Raw genomic sequence first — 16,014 nt, 5'->3', positions numbered from 1 at the left:
AGAAATGGTTCACAGGATTACAGTTCCCTCCGCCCCCCAAAAAATTATATTATCTCTCTTCTAGGGAAACCATATATGCAGCCTCAGATCCTAGAGGTGAATTTCAACCCTGACTGTGACAGAGCCTGCAAATACCACCCAACCTTCTTCAATGATGTCTTCAGCACCCTCTTCTTGGACGAACCCAAAGAGTGCCATGTGATCTCCATTGTCTAGCTCCATCTGGCTTGACTTGGCTAATGTGTGCTTCACAGTGATATATATATTTCAGTTCTATGAGCTGCTTATGCAAGTATTTTTCCTATACTGTAAAAAACAAACGACGATGACCTATTCTATCAGGTGGAATATGCATATAGTGTACTTCTAGGCAGGCATCTGCTGTTTTTTTCTTGTCTGTCTGCTGTTATTTTATCACCAGCTTGCTTTCACAATATTATATGTATTGTTGTATACCGATGGTCACAGAAGTTCAGTAGCAATTTCTTCTGTCTCTTGAACTCACTTACAAGAAAGCTTCTTTCAACCTGCTTTATGATTTACTGCATTTAATTGAGGCCAGTGTTTGTCCTAATACAGTTTCGTTCCCATCTCTTAATTAGCTCCATGTTTAATTTGGAAAACAAAGCATTTTATTTCAAAGCTGCAGCTGGCTTGTGACCATACAGTTTTCAGTTTTAATTATAATAAGCAACGTCACAGCAAAATACCAGAAATTGCCTTTGGTGTAGCGGAGGACCACCTCTAAGTTCTTTTCTCCAGGTAAAGGCATAGTATAAAATAAAAATTGCAGCAGGTTCTTTGCTGCACCATGCCTGCTTGACAATACTGGCCTAGGTGGACCAGTGGTCTGACTCAGTATGAGGGAGCTTCCTGTGCCCTGAAGACGTGTGTACCAAAAAATCTAACTCTGGTTCAATTATCAGTCTTGCAGCCCCCCCCCCCCCCAAATCTTCAGAATGATTTGTGCTATCACCTATGGTACTGAGTACAAAGAATATTAATGTAGGAATATTCAGCTTTTCTTACTTCTGGGTGAGTTTGGAAGAAGGTTCTGCCTCTGAGGTTCAAGAAATGTCCTTAGAATTGTATTTTGAAAGGTCAGTAGCAGGCAAATGATGTAAAAGCACCAATGTATTTCTAAGACATTGCTGGAGAAATGGAGCTTGCTCACCATGTTCACGGAGTATAATAATGTGCAAACAAATGATTAAAAACAGCTCGCTGATATCCTCCATGTAGCCTTTTTTTTAAAATTGATAACCTTTGAATCAGTCAGAATTTTGCTGGATTGTTTAGGCCCTGTTTAGGTCCTCTTGGATTGTCTTGGCCATATGGAGAGGGCGAAGGTACACCTACCTCCATTTACGTTTAAGTCTTCACCATGGCTTGCATTTTAAAATTCCTGACATGATTCCTTGAAGCATGATGTAACCTTGATTCAGTAATACTTCTTTGGCTACTGTAGCTGCTGTGCGAGAGACCATCTATTCCTGCTACCTAACAAGGGTGTTGGAAAAAATACACTAAATACTGTGGTTGGTCTAGCAGATGAAGAGCGCTGGTTTATATCAGACAGGATTCAAGTAAGAACTCAGCCCTGGACCAGTTGCTATGTCTCAGGTTTGTTTTTCCATCCCTAGAAATGAAATCTGCCATGTGATGTGGGATTAGATGCCATGAGGCAAGAGTGCATAATTTCAGGCCCAGGGGTGAAGTCCAGCCCTCCAGGGTTTCCCAAATTGGCATGCCCTTTTCTTCAGGCCCTACCTCCATTCTCCCACCCACTGATTGGTGGTAGTTTCCTAGCTTTTGTACAGTTTTTCTCCTCATTCTAAGGCTTAGTTTATTATTTATTGCATTTATATCCCACCTTTTTTCCTCCAAGGAGGCATACAAAATCCTCCTCTCCATTTTATCCTCACAACAACAACCCTGTGAAGTAGGTTGTGCTGAGAGTCTGTGACTGGCCCAAAGCCACCCACTTGGTTTCCATGGCTGAGTGGGGACTAGAACCCGGATCTCCCGATTCCCAGTCCACTACACCACACTGGAGTCGTATGGTAGAGCAGTAAGAGCTTTAAGCTAAAATGTGCTAGTATGTTTAGTATTTTAGCTCCACCCCTTTTGCCTTTGGCCCCGCCCACCACTGGAATGCAGCCCTCAAGATCTTCATCAAAATGGAATTTGGGCCTTGAGATGAAAGAGCTTCGATACCCCTGCCAGAAGGCATTTGTCGTACTAAATGGCAGCTTTTAAAATACTGAATTTGTTCTCTTTGCCAGCTAAGGTGCCATTAGATCTCTTCCTACATACATTCAGATTTATACTTCTTGTTCAGCTTGATTGCTGCCCTTCCACTGTCTCCAAATTGGGCGGCATCCATTTACATGTGTCAACAAGTCCTGTTAGCATTTCTAACCAACTAGCCAGCTTACTTATTTAATCTCCAGTAAACTAAACAGGAAGATGTCATTGTTTTCAAGACAAAAAGGGAAGGTATTCCGTTCCCCTAAAATAAACCCCAGTGGGAGGGCTATGGGGCACTTCGTCAAAGCCCAAGAAGTTCCGGGCTTTTTCTATAGCACAACTATTCTTTGTGCTGGTTCACAGTTCTATGGTGAGCCCTAGAAGGCTGCATATTATCTCAATCACACTGCTTTCCAATGGAGCCTGTTCATAAATCCGTGCGATGACTCACATGTATGGACCTTAAAGCGAAACCTGCCAAGCCATTATGCACTTAAAAGATCACACCGCTACAAACGCGTTGCTAATAATCATAGAATTCCTTAGATTTATTTAATTTTATTTCCATTTAAAGTAGTACATTTCTATTTGCATGGTAACATGAACATGATCTTTTATAATTGTCTGAGACCGCAAATGGTTTTAAGTAATAGAATAGTGGAATTGTAGTATAACTTAGAAAATACATATTTTCTTCTTTTTTTTTTTTAAAAAAAATGTTTTTTACCAAGTTTTGCTTTAGAAAAATACGTACACGCTATTGGTGCTTTTTACTGCAATTGTCTTTCCAGACACGATAGTTGAGCACAGATGCAAAGGCTAGCCAGGCTAAATAAGGATACATCAAATATGCTGCTGTTTTGTTGACGTGATACCAGACTGTTGTTGTAGCTGTTGCTGCTCCTGTGGTAAGTAATAAAGTGACCAGCCCCTGAAACGGCAGAATGAGATTAAAATGCAGTTTTCACTGAATTCCAGAGTAGAGAGAACTTCAACATTCTCCTTTGCCTTAAAGCAAGGAGCTTTGTGCTAATTCCATTGCATTCACTCAATACATTAATTAAACCCTTGACTTAGGAACACAGGAAATATCCATGGACTTCCTGAAGCAAAACAACAAACTTACATATTTGTAGTTATGGAGAGGCAGGAGCTAACCAATTTTAGCTGGGCTTTACCAGCCAAACATTTATATCCTGCCTTTTATCCAATGCTGGGCTTCAAGGCAGAATTACAGAATTTAAAACATACATTTAAAACCTATAAATGGAAATTACAAAAGTTAAAAATATATTAAAACATTTGAACAATTAATATGTGCTCACTGGTACTCCCTTTCCTACGTCCAATGTATATGCCAGAGAGTTTAGTAGGGACTCATCTTTCACCATTTTGGGGAAAGGTGGGCTACAACTTTAATAAATACACTTTCATATTGTTCTGGGGTTTGGAGCAGGTAGAACAGGAGAACTTCTGTTTGTCTCCGAGCTCAGCAACACAACATGAACAGTGGTGTCGAGGTGCGTTATGAAGTGCAGGCGCTCATCATGACAGTCCCCATAGCCACACCCGCAAAGAGAATTCAGGTAGCTGTTTAGATCCATTTCTATCAGTTTTCATCGCCTCAGGAGCAGGTCTCTTGTAGGCCTAATGGGTCTTAATTGCCCATTCAAAACCAAGCCACCCCAAAATAGTGTACATTACAACAGGGAAAATTCTATTGTTGCTGGGAATATTTGCCCCTGCTATTGTAAAGATTGCAGCTAAACTCCGAAGGAACAGGGAGTTATGCCCCCATGAGCCCTGCCTCCACCACGCCCTTGAACATGCCCCCATGAGCCCTGCCTCCACCATGCCCTTGAACATGAGAAACCCACCGTGGCAGGGGGATGTTTATTTTCTTTTGCTGGATACTGAAGCAGCAGGAAGTGGTCCTGCTTCCCCAGAGCTGAGCTGCACGACCTGACAGACCCCTCTTCCTTTTCCAACTAGTGAGTCGGAAGGAGAAATGTCTTGTGTGCTGAGCAGGGCCTCCACCAGCGAGGCAGTTTGAAAAGGTGGTTTCAAAAACTAATTCTATGAAGAAGCCTTTGAACGTGATGGAAAATGATCTGCCTCTCAATGCCTTTGCTACAGAAGCAGTCAAGATAAAGGTTTCCCAAAAGGGAGTGTGTGTGTGGGGATTTTGGAAGGATGGAGAAAGGATTATTAGTTTGTGTCTTGCATTACATTGACCCCCAAATAACTGCTTCCTCAGATGAGAACAAAGAAAAAACAACCCGAGAAAAAGAGTTGCATTCCAAATGTCCACAAATCGAGCAACTGCTATTTCTAACAGAAAGACCTGGTTAGTTCATGTTCTGAAGAAGATAGCCACCCCCAATTCTGTCACTTATCTGTAGGTAAATACTGCCTCTGAATATGGAAGTTCTGTTTAACTAGCATAGCTAACAGCATCCTCCCTGCACGTGTGTAAGAGCCAAACTACAAGTTATACCAATTGCAGAGCATGTAGCTTGAGGCTTGGCTTTTCTGTAAGTGCTTGTGGCCCCGATTTGGATTGGGGCCACTGTGCCTTTATTTATTTATTTATTTATTGCATTTTTATACCGCCCAACAGCTGAAGCTCCCTGGGCGGTTCACAAAAACTAAAACCATTCAAAGTATAAAACACAGTATAAAAACATGATATAAAATACACATTAAAAACTGATTAAAAACAAACCATACATGATTAAAACATCTTTAAAACATCCTGAAAACATCCTAAAATTTCAACGGCTAGGCCTGCCGAAATTGCTAATAGTCTGGTGTTCGTACATAGCTACATTTTAAGTTTTATTCAGATTACGTCCTCAGCAACTGGGCAGCCCCAGTTAAGGACCAATAAGCTCCCAACTGTTTGCTTTGTTAAACCGTCCTAAAAAGGCTCCACTGGCCTCAATGAAGACTTTTGTTAGCAACCTTCCCCAACACACACATGGAGTTGGGATTTCAGGAAACCAATGATAGGAGGACAAAGTTTAATCCTCCCTTCCTGGAGCATGGGGCTCCTGATCTGAATCAGGGCTGTGTGTGCTTACACTAGAGAAAAACACTATGGGCAGTATCCAACACTGCTGATCTGCTTACCTACTGATATTCCACTAGTGTGACTGCTAGTGGTACACCAATAGTGCATGCTGGTGAGGCGGGTTTCCCTGGAAGACCCATCGCACCAGCTTATGCTATTGGTATACCACTAGAAGTTGCTTGGGTTAGCAGTATGTCAATAGTGTAAGTGGAGCAGCAATCTTGGATACTGCCCTATGCAATCACCATAACGTGTAATTTGGCTCCGTCTCGTTAAAAAGCTAGTTGCCATCATTGTGCAAAGTATTTCATTTTGGAAGACACTCTATGGACATAAACCACTATTGCTGATTTCTAGCGTTGCAAGAGAGGGACAAGTCACTTTCCTATGCTCCCACAGTTCTACTGAGACTTAACTGGCCGGGTGTCTCTAGCAGATTTTGATCACCTGTTATATTACAATTCCCGGGATGCCAAGCCATAACCACTGTCTGGCACAAACACTGCAACACTTACCCATCCTAATTTGTGTTTTCCAAAGAATATGGGAGTCCATGACCAATTTAGTGCTAATTGTCCTGCATATAGTCCAAGTGGAACCATGGATTTGTCATTGAAGCCTCCCAATTCCTTCCACACCAGGTAAGAACCATATCTAAAATAAAGGAAGATAACGTCATTGTAAGAAAAAGAAATGGGCTTTAAAAACCATGATGGTACACAGAAGCCCTAAACTCAGAATACTGAAATCATGAGATTTCTGCAAATGCCATGAGGTGCTAATATTTGCATTTCTTGCCTGGGAGACCCATTAGGGATCACTGAAGTGTATTCCCGTATCCTTTCTCTCTGGAAAACCACGAACATATGCTTTTAAAATTACATGGTTATATTATCAATATTGTGTGCATAACTGTAGAATCTTGATACAATAATCCTGGATACCACCTCTCCGCTGAAACATGAGTCAAATGAGAGAATACTTAGTAGCCATGATTAATTTCTTCATTTTTCATTATTGCTCAGGGTTATGCTGATACATGTTGCCTCAACTGCCGTGATTAACCATCAATTTCCACCTTTCCAAACTGCTCAGCTAATCAATACCATAACATGGCAAAACTTCGAATAGCAGAAAAACATGTATTTAAACTTAAATAATCATATTATATAAAAAAATAACCAACTAAAATCTACAGAGAAGCACCTGTTAAATTACTGTCAGTAGACTGTGGTGGGCAGAGATTAGGGAGACCTCAGTTCCAATCTCCCCTCAACCATGAAGTTCCCCAGTGACCTTGGGCCAGTTACAAGTTTTCAACCTAACTTCTCTGACAAGGAAGCTGCAAGGATAAAAATGAGTTCCTCGGAGGAATAATGTAAGGCAAATGCAAAGTGAAAAGGGGGAAATGCATTAAAAGATAAGGTGGGTTGTATAGGAGCCGTGTCCCTAATGTAACGTACAATTGCTGCTTTTCTAAACCTTGCAACATAACATTTGGTGCACGTATTATCAACTTGCTAAGCAAAACATAATATATTTAAGAAGCAAGCACTGATTTGTCCACTGTCTTCCACTAGGTGGCACCCAAATATGGAAAACACTTTGCAGAGCGCACATGTTTGCGCAAACAGGAAGGATCCTTTTCTCCTTCATTTTGATGTTCCTGGCTTTACTGTGGCGGAGGAAGCTAGGCAGTGGCAGGGTGCCAAATCCCTGTTTTCAATAGGTTTGCTTGAAATGCAAATACAGAAGGGCAGGGCTCCTATGCAGCCTTTCCTCAAGCAGGTTCTCACTTGCAAACCACATGTCAACTCTAACTCTTCAGTAACTTGCAAAGTGCTGGGAGTGGACAAATCAGTAATGCTGTGTTTATTCCCTTTTTAACGCTGTGTAGCATTCGGAAAGGGCCCTGGGTCAGTGGTAGCGCCCCTACTTTGCATCCAGAAGGTCCCACGTTTGATCGCCGGCATCATCAAGCAGAGCCAGGAAAAGCCAATGCCTGAAACTTCTGAGAGCTAACAGTGTAGTCCACCTTTTCCCAGTGTAGCCCACCCTTTTTAGATATCTTAGGCTGCAATTCCCATCATCCCCAGCATGGGGAGTTGCACTCCACATCTGGAGGCCATGAGGTTAGGGCAGGCCATGAGGTTAGGGTAGACAAAACTGAATAAAACTGGCATCAGAATAAAACTGGCAACAGAAAACAAGAGTGCTAAGAACTTAAGCTCGAAAACTAAAAAGATGTGTGTAGGGGACTTTGCCAGGCACCAAAAATGTCACAATACGGGTGCTAGGTGATCTTTTCTGGGGAGGAAAGGTAGGAAAGGAACCTCTCGTGCAAGCACTAAGTCATTACTGACTCTTGGAGGGACGCCAGCTTTCACTGACGTTTTCTTGGCAGGCCTTATAGCGGGGTGGTTTGCCGTTGCCTTCCCCGGCCGTTATCACCTTTCCCCCAGCTAACTGGGTACTCATTTTACCACCCTCGGGAGGATGGAAGGCTGAGCCGACCCAAGCCGGCTGCCTGAAACCAGCTTCCGCGGGGATCGAACTCAGGCCGTGGGGAGAGTTTCAGCTGCAGAAACTGCTGCTTTACCGCTCTGTGCCACACAAGGCTTCTGGGGAGGGGGGTGTTCACTAACTAGGGTGCAACTACTTAAGAAGCCCTCTCCTTCACCTCATTTGGATCAGTTCAATGGGGGAGGGGGGAACCTGCCTGAACTCATTTTGGAGGGGGCACCCTAGAGAAGGGCTCTCCAAAATGGTCTTATTTTATTTTATTTATTTATTAATTTTATTACATTTTTAGGGTTCATGCAGGTATATGTGGGAGAAGATGATTCTTCAGGTAACCTGGGCCCATGTCATTTAGGCCACAATCCTATGCATGTTTAGACGGGGGTGGGGGGGATTACAACTCCCAGCCCTGCACCTTTAGGGTCTTTAAAGGTTAATACCAGCACTTTGAAATGGGCCCAGTAATGGACTGAGAGCCAGTGCAAATGGCAAACCATTGGCGTAAAGTGATTGCACTACAGTCCCTGTTACAATCTTGCTGCTCTATCTTCCATCAGCTGAAATTTCCAGACTGCTTTCTAAGTCAGTCCATATAACGTCATAGTAATCCAGCCAGGAGGTTCCCACAGAATGGATAAACTGTAGCAATGGTATCTCTGTCCAGGTAAGGTTGTAGCTGATATATTACACTAAGCTGATAAAAGATGCTTCATAGCCACCTGCTTTAGATAGCCAAGTTTAAGGCCAGGCCATAAGTAATCTGTGTATTCTGTGATTCCACGCAATTCAACTTGCTGAGAATTTCTGCTTTCATTTTTTAAAAATAAAAAACAAGTTTCTAGCCTATATAGTAAAATATATGAATAACGCCTGGCGAAATGTCCAAATCTAGAAAAGGATTTCCAAAAGGCAAATCCACATTTCTTGGTGCACAATTTTTAATAAAATACAGCATTTGTACTATGTAAATAACCAAGTGAATGTTAAATAACCAAGACTACATACCCCATTGTTGAATATAAAGTTCCCCACACAGGTGCAAACACCCTGTACGATGGGTGCCAAGCCGGCTTCTCCAGGGAGTCATACCATGTGGGAATTTCTTTCCTGGTAATCCTACTTCCCCAAATGCTTCCTACATGGGGCAAGAGCGTGAAGCCAACAACAGGGCCCCAGGAAGGTACCACTTCCATCGCAGATGCTGAAATAAACACACATACAAACTAGGTGAGAGTTGGCTTTGCAACATGCAATTTCACTGATGCCAGGAAAATATGATCAGTAGCAAAGATGTCAAATAGGATAACATTCCATGCCTTTAAGCTATGATCAGCAACCTATGTAATGGGAGGCCAGTTTGGAAAGAGAGTGGAGAGTGCTGAGTGGACCAGAGCTTTCATTCCCCCTCCCCCTCCTTCCTAGACTGCAAGTAGACTGATCAGCAAAGTTTCTTTCCTTCTTTTACTGAAGGAAAACAATGTTCTGGCTGATGGATCTAGAGGGTTTCATAACAAGACAAAGCAGATTCACCAAGCCTGAAGTCTGCCCACCCCTGGTCTCTATACGGGTCCTTGGTCTGACCCAGCCGGGCTCTTCTTCTGCACCATTGGCTGTGCCAAGTGAGTTTCTTTCTTATTTATTTATTTGTTTATTATTTATTTATATTTATTAATTACATTTCTATACCACCCAATAGCCGCAGCTCTCTGGGCAGTTCACAAAAATTAAAAACATTCAAAGTATAGAACAACAGTATAAAACCATAATATAAAATACGATATAAAAGCTCAACCAGATAAAAACAGCAGCAATGCAAAATTACAAATTTAAAACACCAAGTTAAAATTTATTTATAGACTGTTAAAATGCTGGGAGAATAAAAAGGTCTTCACCTGGTGTCTAAAAGCATATAATGTAGGTACCAAGCGAACCTCCTTAGGGAGCTCATTCCACAGCCGAGATGCCCTCCTCCTGGTAGCCACCTGCCTCACTTCCTTTGGCAGGGGCTCATGGAGAAGGACCCCCTTAGGGTCCAGGCAGGTACATACGGGAGGAGGTGTTCCTTCAGATAGCCTGGCCCCAAGCCATTTAGGGCTTTAAATGTTAATACCAGCACTTTGAATCGGGCCTGGACCTGGACTGGCAGCCAATGAAGCTGGAAAAGGACTGGCATGATGTGGTCTCGTTGGCCAGTCCCTGTTAGTAACCGTGCTGCCCTGTTATGCTGCTGGTTGCAAGACTGATCACAAGATGAGAAGATGATGATGACTGGGATAGCAGAGATCAGCAAGTTCTTGCATAGCTACAGTTGGTGCACTACTGCATAGGTGCACTGAATTAATTTGCTTGATACTCGGTGCATAGTGTCATACATACCATTAAGAAATGCCCCTATACGTAGCATTTGAAGACACTAACGCAGCCTTTCCCAAACTGATGCCTTCCAGATGGCCTTCAACTTCCATCAGCCCATTAGCATGGGCAGCAGTCAAGAATGCTGGGAGTTGTAGTTTAGAACTTCTGGATGGCATCAGGTTGGGGAAGGCTGCACTGTTAGGGTAGTAGATTGTGGTGGAAGCTCAGAAACCAGCCTAAGTCATAGTCCAGTTTACTTGTTCTGGTTAAATCAGTGCACAGCCTCTTGAGCTTGGGGATGGAATTCTTCTTTCATAATGAATGGAAAGCTTGAATGAATGAATGGGCTCCAGAACTGCACAAGAGATTGAAAGTCTTTGCTAGAAAGTTATGGGTGGATAAAATAACAGAGTAGTGAACAAGGGTAGAGAAGACCAGGTAAGAGTATTGCATTTCAGCACAGCCTATACCAGCTTTCTCCAACTTAGTGCCCTCCAGATGTGTTGGACTATATGCTCACTGGGAATTATAGGAGTTGCAATCCAGCACACCTGGAGGATATTAGGTTGGAGAAGGCTGGTCAATACTATGATACTGTCAAGAATTCTTGAAACAAAACTGAAGAGCCAGTTCACCCATGTGTTCAAGTTTATCATCACTCAATTATTCATCAATGAATTGCAATCAAACATGAGAAGAGATTCTATCAAACAGTGCTGTGTGTCTTTGCGGTCATCTGAAGAGCTTTTGCCTGTAATGCACACCACTATCCCACAGGCAACATATATAACAATATATATGTTATATGCAATTGAATGAAGCTATTTTGTAAAGGCAGAGAAAAGGGAATGAAGTTTTCACCTTTTGGGGAGAGAGGTGTAACAGAAAAGAATGTCATGTAAGCAGGCTATGAAGTGGGGAGGGAGAAGGTGGAACATTAGAGACAAACAGGAAAAAATAACTGACGGGAAAAGATAGACCTGAGGAGTTTAAAGAGGCTTCATAAATGTCATCTGATAATTTTTGAGGCATAGCATAGAAAGGAACTACAGAAACCTGTGTAACTTGTTTCAGTTAATTGCTCTGCTGCTTAACACAGGTATAACATTTATTCTTTTCTGTATGTAGCAGGGTAAATACAGAACAAGCTTCATAAGTACACCACCCAACTGTTTTCAAAATTGACCTGACAGAAAAGTGCATTTACTAGACCACTATGAATAGGTTGTCATAGTAGGTTTAAATTGTTATTGTTATACATATACTAAGCACAGAAGCCCTGCTAGAAAAGAAAAGGAAGCTCAATGAAAGTAGTAGCTTATGTGTAGTTGGAATCTACACTTGGGTTTGCCACTTTATTCTGGCCCTGTGTGTGTGTGTGTATTTAAGATTACGAAATATGCCTCTCCCGACATGAACCTACCTGTACACTGCACTCAACATTTAAAGTCGTCCTCCGAGTGCCTACTCTGAGGGAAGCTCAGAGGATGGCAATAAGGGAGAGGGCCTTTTCAGTGGTTGCCCCCCGACTGTGGAATGATCTCCCCGATGAGGCTCGCCTGGCGCCAACATTATTATCTTTTCGGCGCCAGGTCAAGACTTTTCTCTTCTCCCAGGCATTTTAACAGCATTTAACAACATTAAGTTTGTTTTTAATGGACCCCAGAATTGTTGGTTTTAAATGGATACTGTTGTTTTTATACTGTTTTTTATGTTTTTGATGGTTTTTAAGTTTTGTATACTTTTAATGTTTACCATTTTTAATTGTTGTAAACCGCCCAGAGAGCTTCGGCTGTGGGGCGGTATATAAATGTAATAAAATAAATAAATAAATATTAAAAAAGGTTTTCACTTATCACTTTATCCTTGTGAAATGTGTGTGGCAAGTTGCTGCTAAAGGCACAGGAGCAGGGCCAGAAAAACCAGGGGAACCCCATCTATGAAAAAGATGCGCAAACGAAAACTGGCTTTGTGTGTTTGTATCAGTTCATAGCCATAGCGGGTTCCATATGGCGTTATGTTTCTTCCTCACATCCCACCAGGTTTCAGGCCACATATGAGTATTCCTCAGAAGCATCCATGTTTCTGGCCAGGTCATTGGTTCCCCACGTTTGAATTTCTTAGAGCGTACTACTATGCATGTTTAGACAGAAAAACATATGACAACTCTAAGCATTTCCCAGCCAGGCCTGCTGGGAGTTATAGGACATTTTTCTGTCTAAACGTGCATAGGACTAAGCCCTTATTGTTATAAAGCATGTATGTCGTGGGACGTCTGGCATTTCATCCTTTGGCTTGTAAGGAAAGGAAATACCGAAAGGCCCAGTATGTGGGAAAGCAGCTGAATTGGCACGTGGCTGAAGAGAAAGCAAGTCTGACTACCACCAGGAAGTGGGAAGTGACCCAAGGGGCAAAAAAGGCAAGAGAAACACAGTGGAGAAAAATGATTCCAAGTTTAACAGAATTATGGCAAGGCTTATTAAGTTATGATGTTTATCTTGAGACACTCACATACAGTATATATTTTTAATCACATTGTATGGTGTATTTCTTTTATGCAGACAATACATTGGCCAGATCAGTGCTTAGTTTCTAAAAAAAGAGATTCTGGAGCTTAAGACACATGGAAACAAAACTCTCTGAACTGAAATGCTTATACAAAAAATAAAACAGAGGAATCTTTCCGCATCCTTTTAACTCCATGTCATGAAAACTTTCAGCTGCTTCATTTCTCTTTGGCACAGGAGCAACAGTGCCATTAAAAAAAATGGCAGTACTATAATTTTCTTGAAGCTTTATTGGAGGTGAAAGTGTGGAGGAAAAACTCCCATCTTCCTTTCTTCGTGGTAATTTGAACTCTCTTCAGAATATCTTTGCAAAATGGGACAGAGGTTGTGTAAGTCGTTACAACGCTTGTGCAACCAGCCCAGCAGGAACACAGGCAGACTTCAGAATAAGAGCTGTGGTTCATACAGATGATTACCAAGGGGAAAGAGTAAAGTTTGCTGTTCAGTGAAACAAGCACAGTCTCTTCCCTCAGATTGAGTTGCCCTGTGAAATCGGACTTGTTTCATAACACAAGTGATATAAAACGGTTGCATAGGCTTGTAGACTTTGTCCTGTTGCTATTGAACTGCAGCTATTTTATATATTCATTCTGTTGTGTAATATCTAGCTCAAGTGGAGTTAGAGAATAAAACAGTAACGTAATTTTTTTTAAAAAAAAAATCACTTAACTTCTAGACTCACCACCATCACCACCACACATACACCACTAATTAATCACTACAGTAGAGGATGATTACTGCCAAGCTCCAACCAACCCATCAGGAAAGAAAAACAAATGTTTTGCTTACGAACGTTATTGTGAAATTCACTTTTGCCTAAGAATTCATCAAAGTAAGGAGAATAATGTGCCTTTACCCACAAATCTCGGCACACCAGAAATGAGCAAGTGAAGCTTTTTTTTTTCTTTTCATTTTTGCAGCATGGAGTTAAATGGTGTCAAAGCTTCTCCATTAAGCTGCCATTACAGGCAAAGGGAACTTGACAGATAAGGAAGTCAGTAAAAAAGAAAAGAAAAAAGTAGCACTATCTTTACTCCTGTTCAATTATATGCCATCACTCCAGATAGTCTTAAACTCCCATCTGACCCTGGAATTGTTGCTAGGAATTGTTGTCCAAAAGACCTGGAGGGCACCAGGTTGGGGAAGGGTGCTCTAGCGTGAGCCCTCTCCTGAAACCAGAGAGGACTCATTGGCCCCGTTCAGACAACACGCTAAACCATGCTGTTTAACCACAAAATGGTTAATGGAATGCATTAAGGTTAATGCATCCCGTTAACCATTTTGTGGTTAAGCAGCATGGTTTAGCGTGTTGTCTGAACGGGGCCATTCTACTTAACCCAGGTGAGTGAAAACTGTAACCTCTCTGCTTAGCTTTACCTGGATTAGAATAAGTCATATTGCCTTCTGCATTCTACATGGCCCCTTCCTTCAAGTTTATCTTCAATTTATTCACTGCCAAGTTCTAAATGTTTCTCCAATAAGGGCAGAGTGTTTTAACTCTCACCCTATTAACAATTTAGCTCTGGCGCCCCACCGCAATCCATCAAATAAGTAGAATTGCTGTACTTATTTCTGCTCATGCCTTTAACAGTGGTCTACTATGCAAATATCAAATAGGTAGTTTTCTCCCATTGCTTTATCTCAAGACCAACAAAAACTTTACCTGCTGAATTACTGTGCACAAACAAATCTCATATAGACAAGGAATTTTCCAGAAGACACTAAGGGAAGTTGTTAGACAATGAGAATCACAAGTATTAAGGTCCATGCAGATTAACTTAATGTGGTTTGAAATTTTCATAGGATCTCCAGTGCAAATCAACTCTTAATCATCCTGGTGTTTAAAAAAAAAAAAAAACGCTTCAGGGGTAGTGTAGGAGGTTTCACAAACACATAATTCCTGTTCCTTACAAGAAGCTCAGGATATAAAAACCAGTACTTGCTTGTACAAGTCAAATTTCTGCTCTCTTCAGAAGCAGCTATTTTGGCAGAACATATTGTATGGTTTTACACACAGAGATATTAGGGTTGCTGCTGTGTGTGGGTGTGCTATTAAGAATGGCATGACATGCAGAAATTGAGCAGGTGAAACATCTCAGCATGTGGACAGGGTTAGATGAACTCACCTGTTAAATTTCTAAGCTATCAAGACCTCTACTATATATTTTAAAAAGGGTAGCAACAAAGACAGGCTCATAGAAAGTTAATTCTCCTATTCTACACTCAAAAAGAGACTCCCCTGCGGAATGCTCTGGACCTGTGAGGATTCTTTTTTTAAGGTGTTCCGAACAAGACTCACTTTGCACCCAGAGAGACACATCACCAAACAGCCCTATGATGGCACTGGCTCAGCCGAGTTACTGATGCAGCCTTTGTGATACCAGCTCTTCTAAACCCTGCCATTCGGAATTAGATTTTTTTTAAAAAACAAAAACAAAAAAAACTACTGAGCTCAAACCATTGTTACCCCTTTTTTCTGAAGGAATTACTTCAGTTAATGAATTTAGCTCCACTTCTGTTACTGTGGCCAGTCATTAGATAAGTTGTTTTATAAGGTAGAGGAAGGAGATAGAGGAAATTTGTCCAAATAGTATTAGTGCTACAAGCACCCTATCTATCTAACTCTTTGAAGGAAACAGGCCTGCCACCCAAACCCTTATCCATTAAAGTGGCCTGCCACTTAGCTCTGTTGTGGTGGGTGCCATGTTGCGGTGGGTGCCATTTTCTCTACCCCAATTTTGGCAGCTCTTGGGGGCCACGTGGCCCCTCTCAAAGAGCTGGATTTAGCTCATGGGACTCCAACTGCTCTCTCACTCACACACACCACTCCTAGCGTGCGCAAGGAAGGGGCTGCCTTCATGGCCCCTGAGATAACAACTGCAAGGATTTTACACTGTAGGATCCAGGCGACTTCTAGCTGTTACTAAGCAGGCAGCCAGGTAAGCAACCATCTCTTTGGCAACAGGAAGGTCATCAAGATCCCCAAGGGAAGGTATGTTACGGGGCTGAGTTCGCAGCGGAGATCCGCTGAGGCCAGCAGTGAGAAAGGAGTAGCGTCGGTTACCTGTTGCCGCTGCTGCGCTGTCGCCACTTGGAGTAGTCGGTTCCTGAGCGTGAGAAAACTTAGGGAAACCGAAACAGGGACAAGCAGTGCAGAGGAACTCAGGGGTGCGGCCCGCGAGAGCTTCTGCCCCTCCTTCCCGGGGCGGCGGAACCAGTCGCAGCTGGGCTGGCGGGGTCTGCAGCGAC

General features: G+C 42.2%; 2 protein-coding genes across 2 annotated transcripts in view; one reads left to right on the top strand and one right to left on the bottom strand.

Moving 5' to 3' along the window:
* The window catches only part of TTLL12 (tubulin tyrosine ligase like 12), a 35,813-nt gene extending 34,590 nt beyond the window's left edge, over positions 1-1,223 (top strand). The window contains exon 14 of the mRNA XM_063134324.1: positions 65-1,223. Coding sequence (XP_062990394.1) covers positions 65-216 — 152 coding nt within the window. The 3' untranslated portion in view covers positions 217-1,223. The remainder of the gene's footprint in view (positions 1-64) is intronic.
* A 1,569-nt stretch (positions 1,224-2,792) lies between these two features.
* Positions 2,793-16,014, bottom strand: TSPO (translocator protein). Its single transcript, XM_063134323.1, has 4 exons — positions 15,830-16,014; positions 8,849-9,044; positions 5,839-5,977; positions 2,793-3,181 (listed from the first exon to the last, which is right to left on the bottom strand). The coding sequence occupies exons 2-4, from the start codon at positions 9,034-9,036 to the stop codon at positions 3,008-3,010; spliced, it is 501 nt and encodes a 166-aa protein (XP_062990393.1). The 5' UTR covers positions 9,037-9,044; positions 15,830-16,014; the 3' UTR covers positions 2,793-3,007.

Source organism: Elgaria multicarinata, chromosome 9 (assembly GCF_023053635.1).
Source record: "Elgaria multicarinata webbii isolate HBS135686 ecotype San Diego chromosome 9, rElgMul1.1.pri, whole genome shotgun sequence".
Lineage (NCBI taxonomy): Eukaryota > Metazoa > Chordata > Lepidosauria > Squamata > Anguidae > Elgaria > Elgaria multicarinata.
This window is presented reverse-complemented; position numbering and strand designations above follow the sequence as displayed.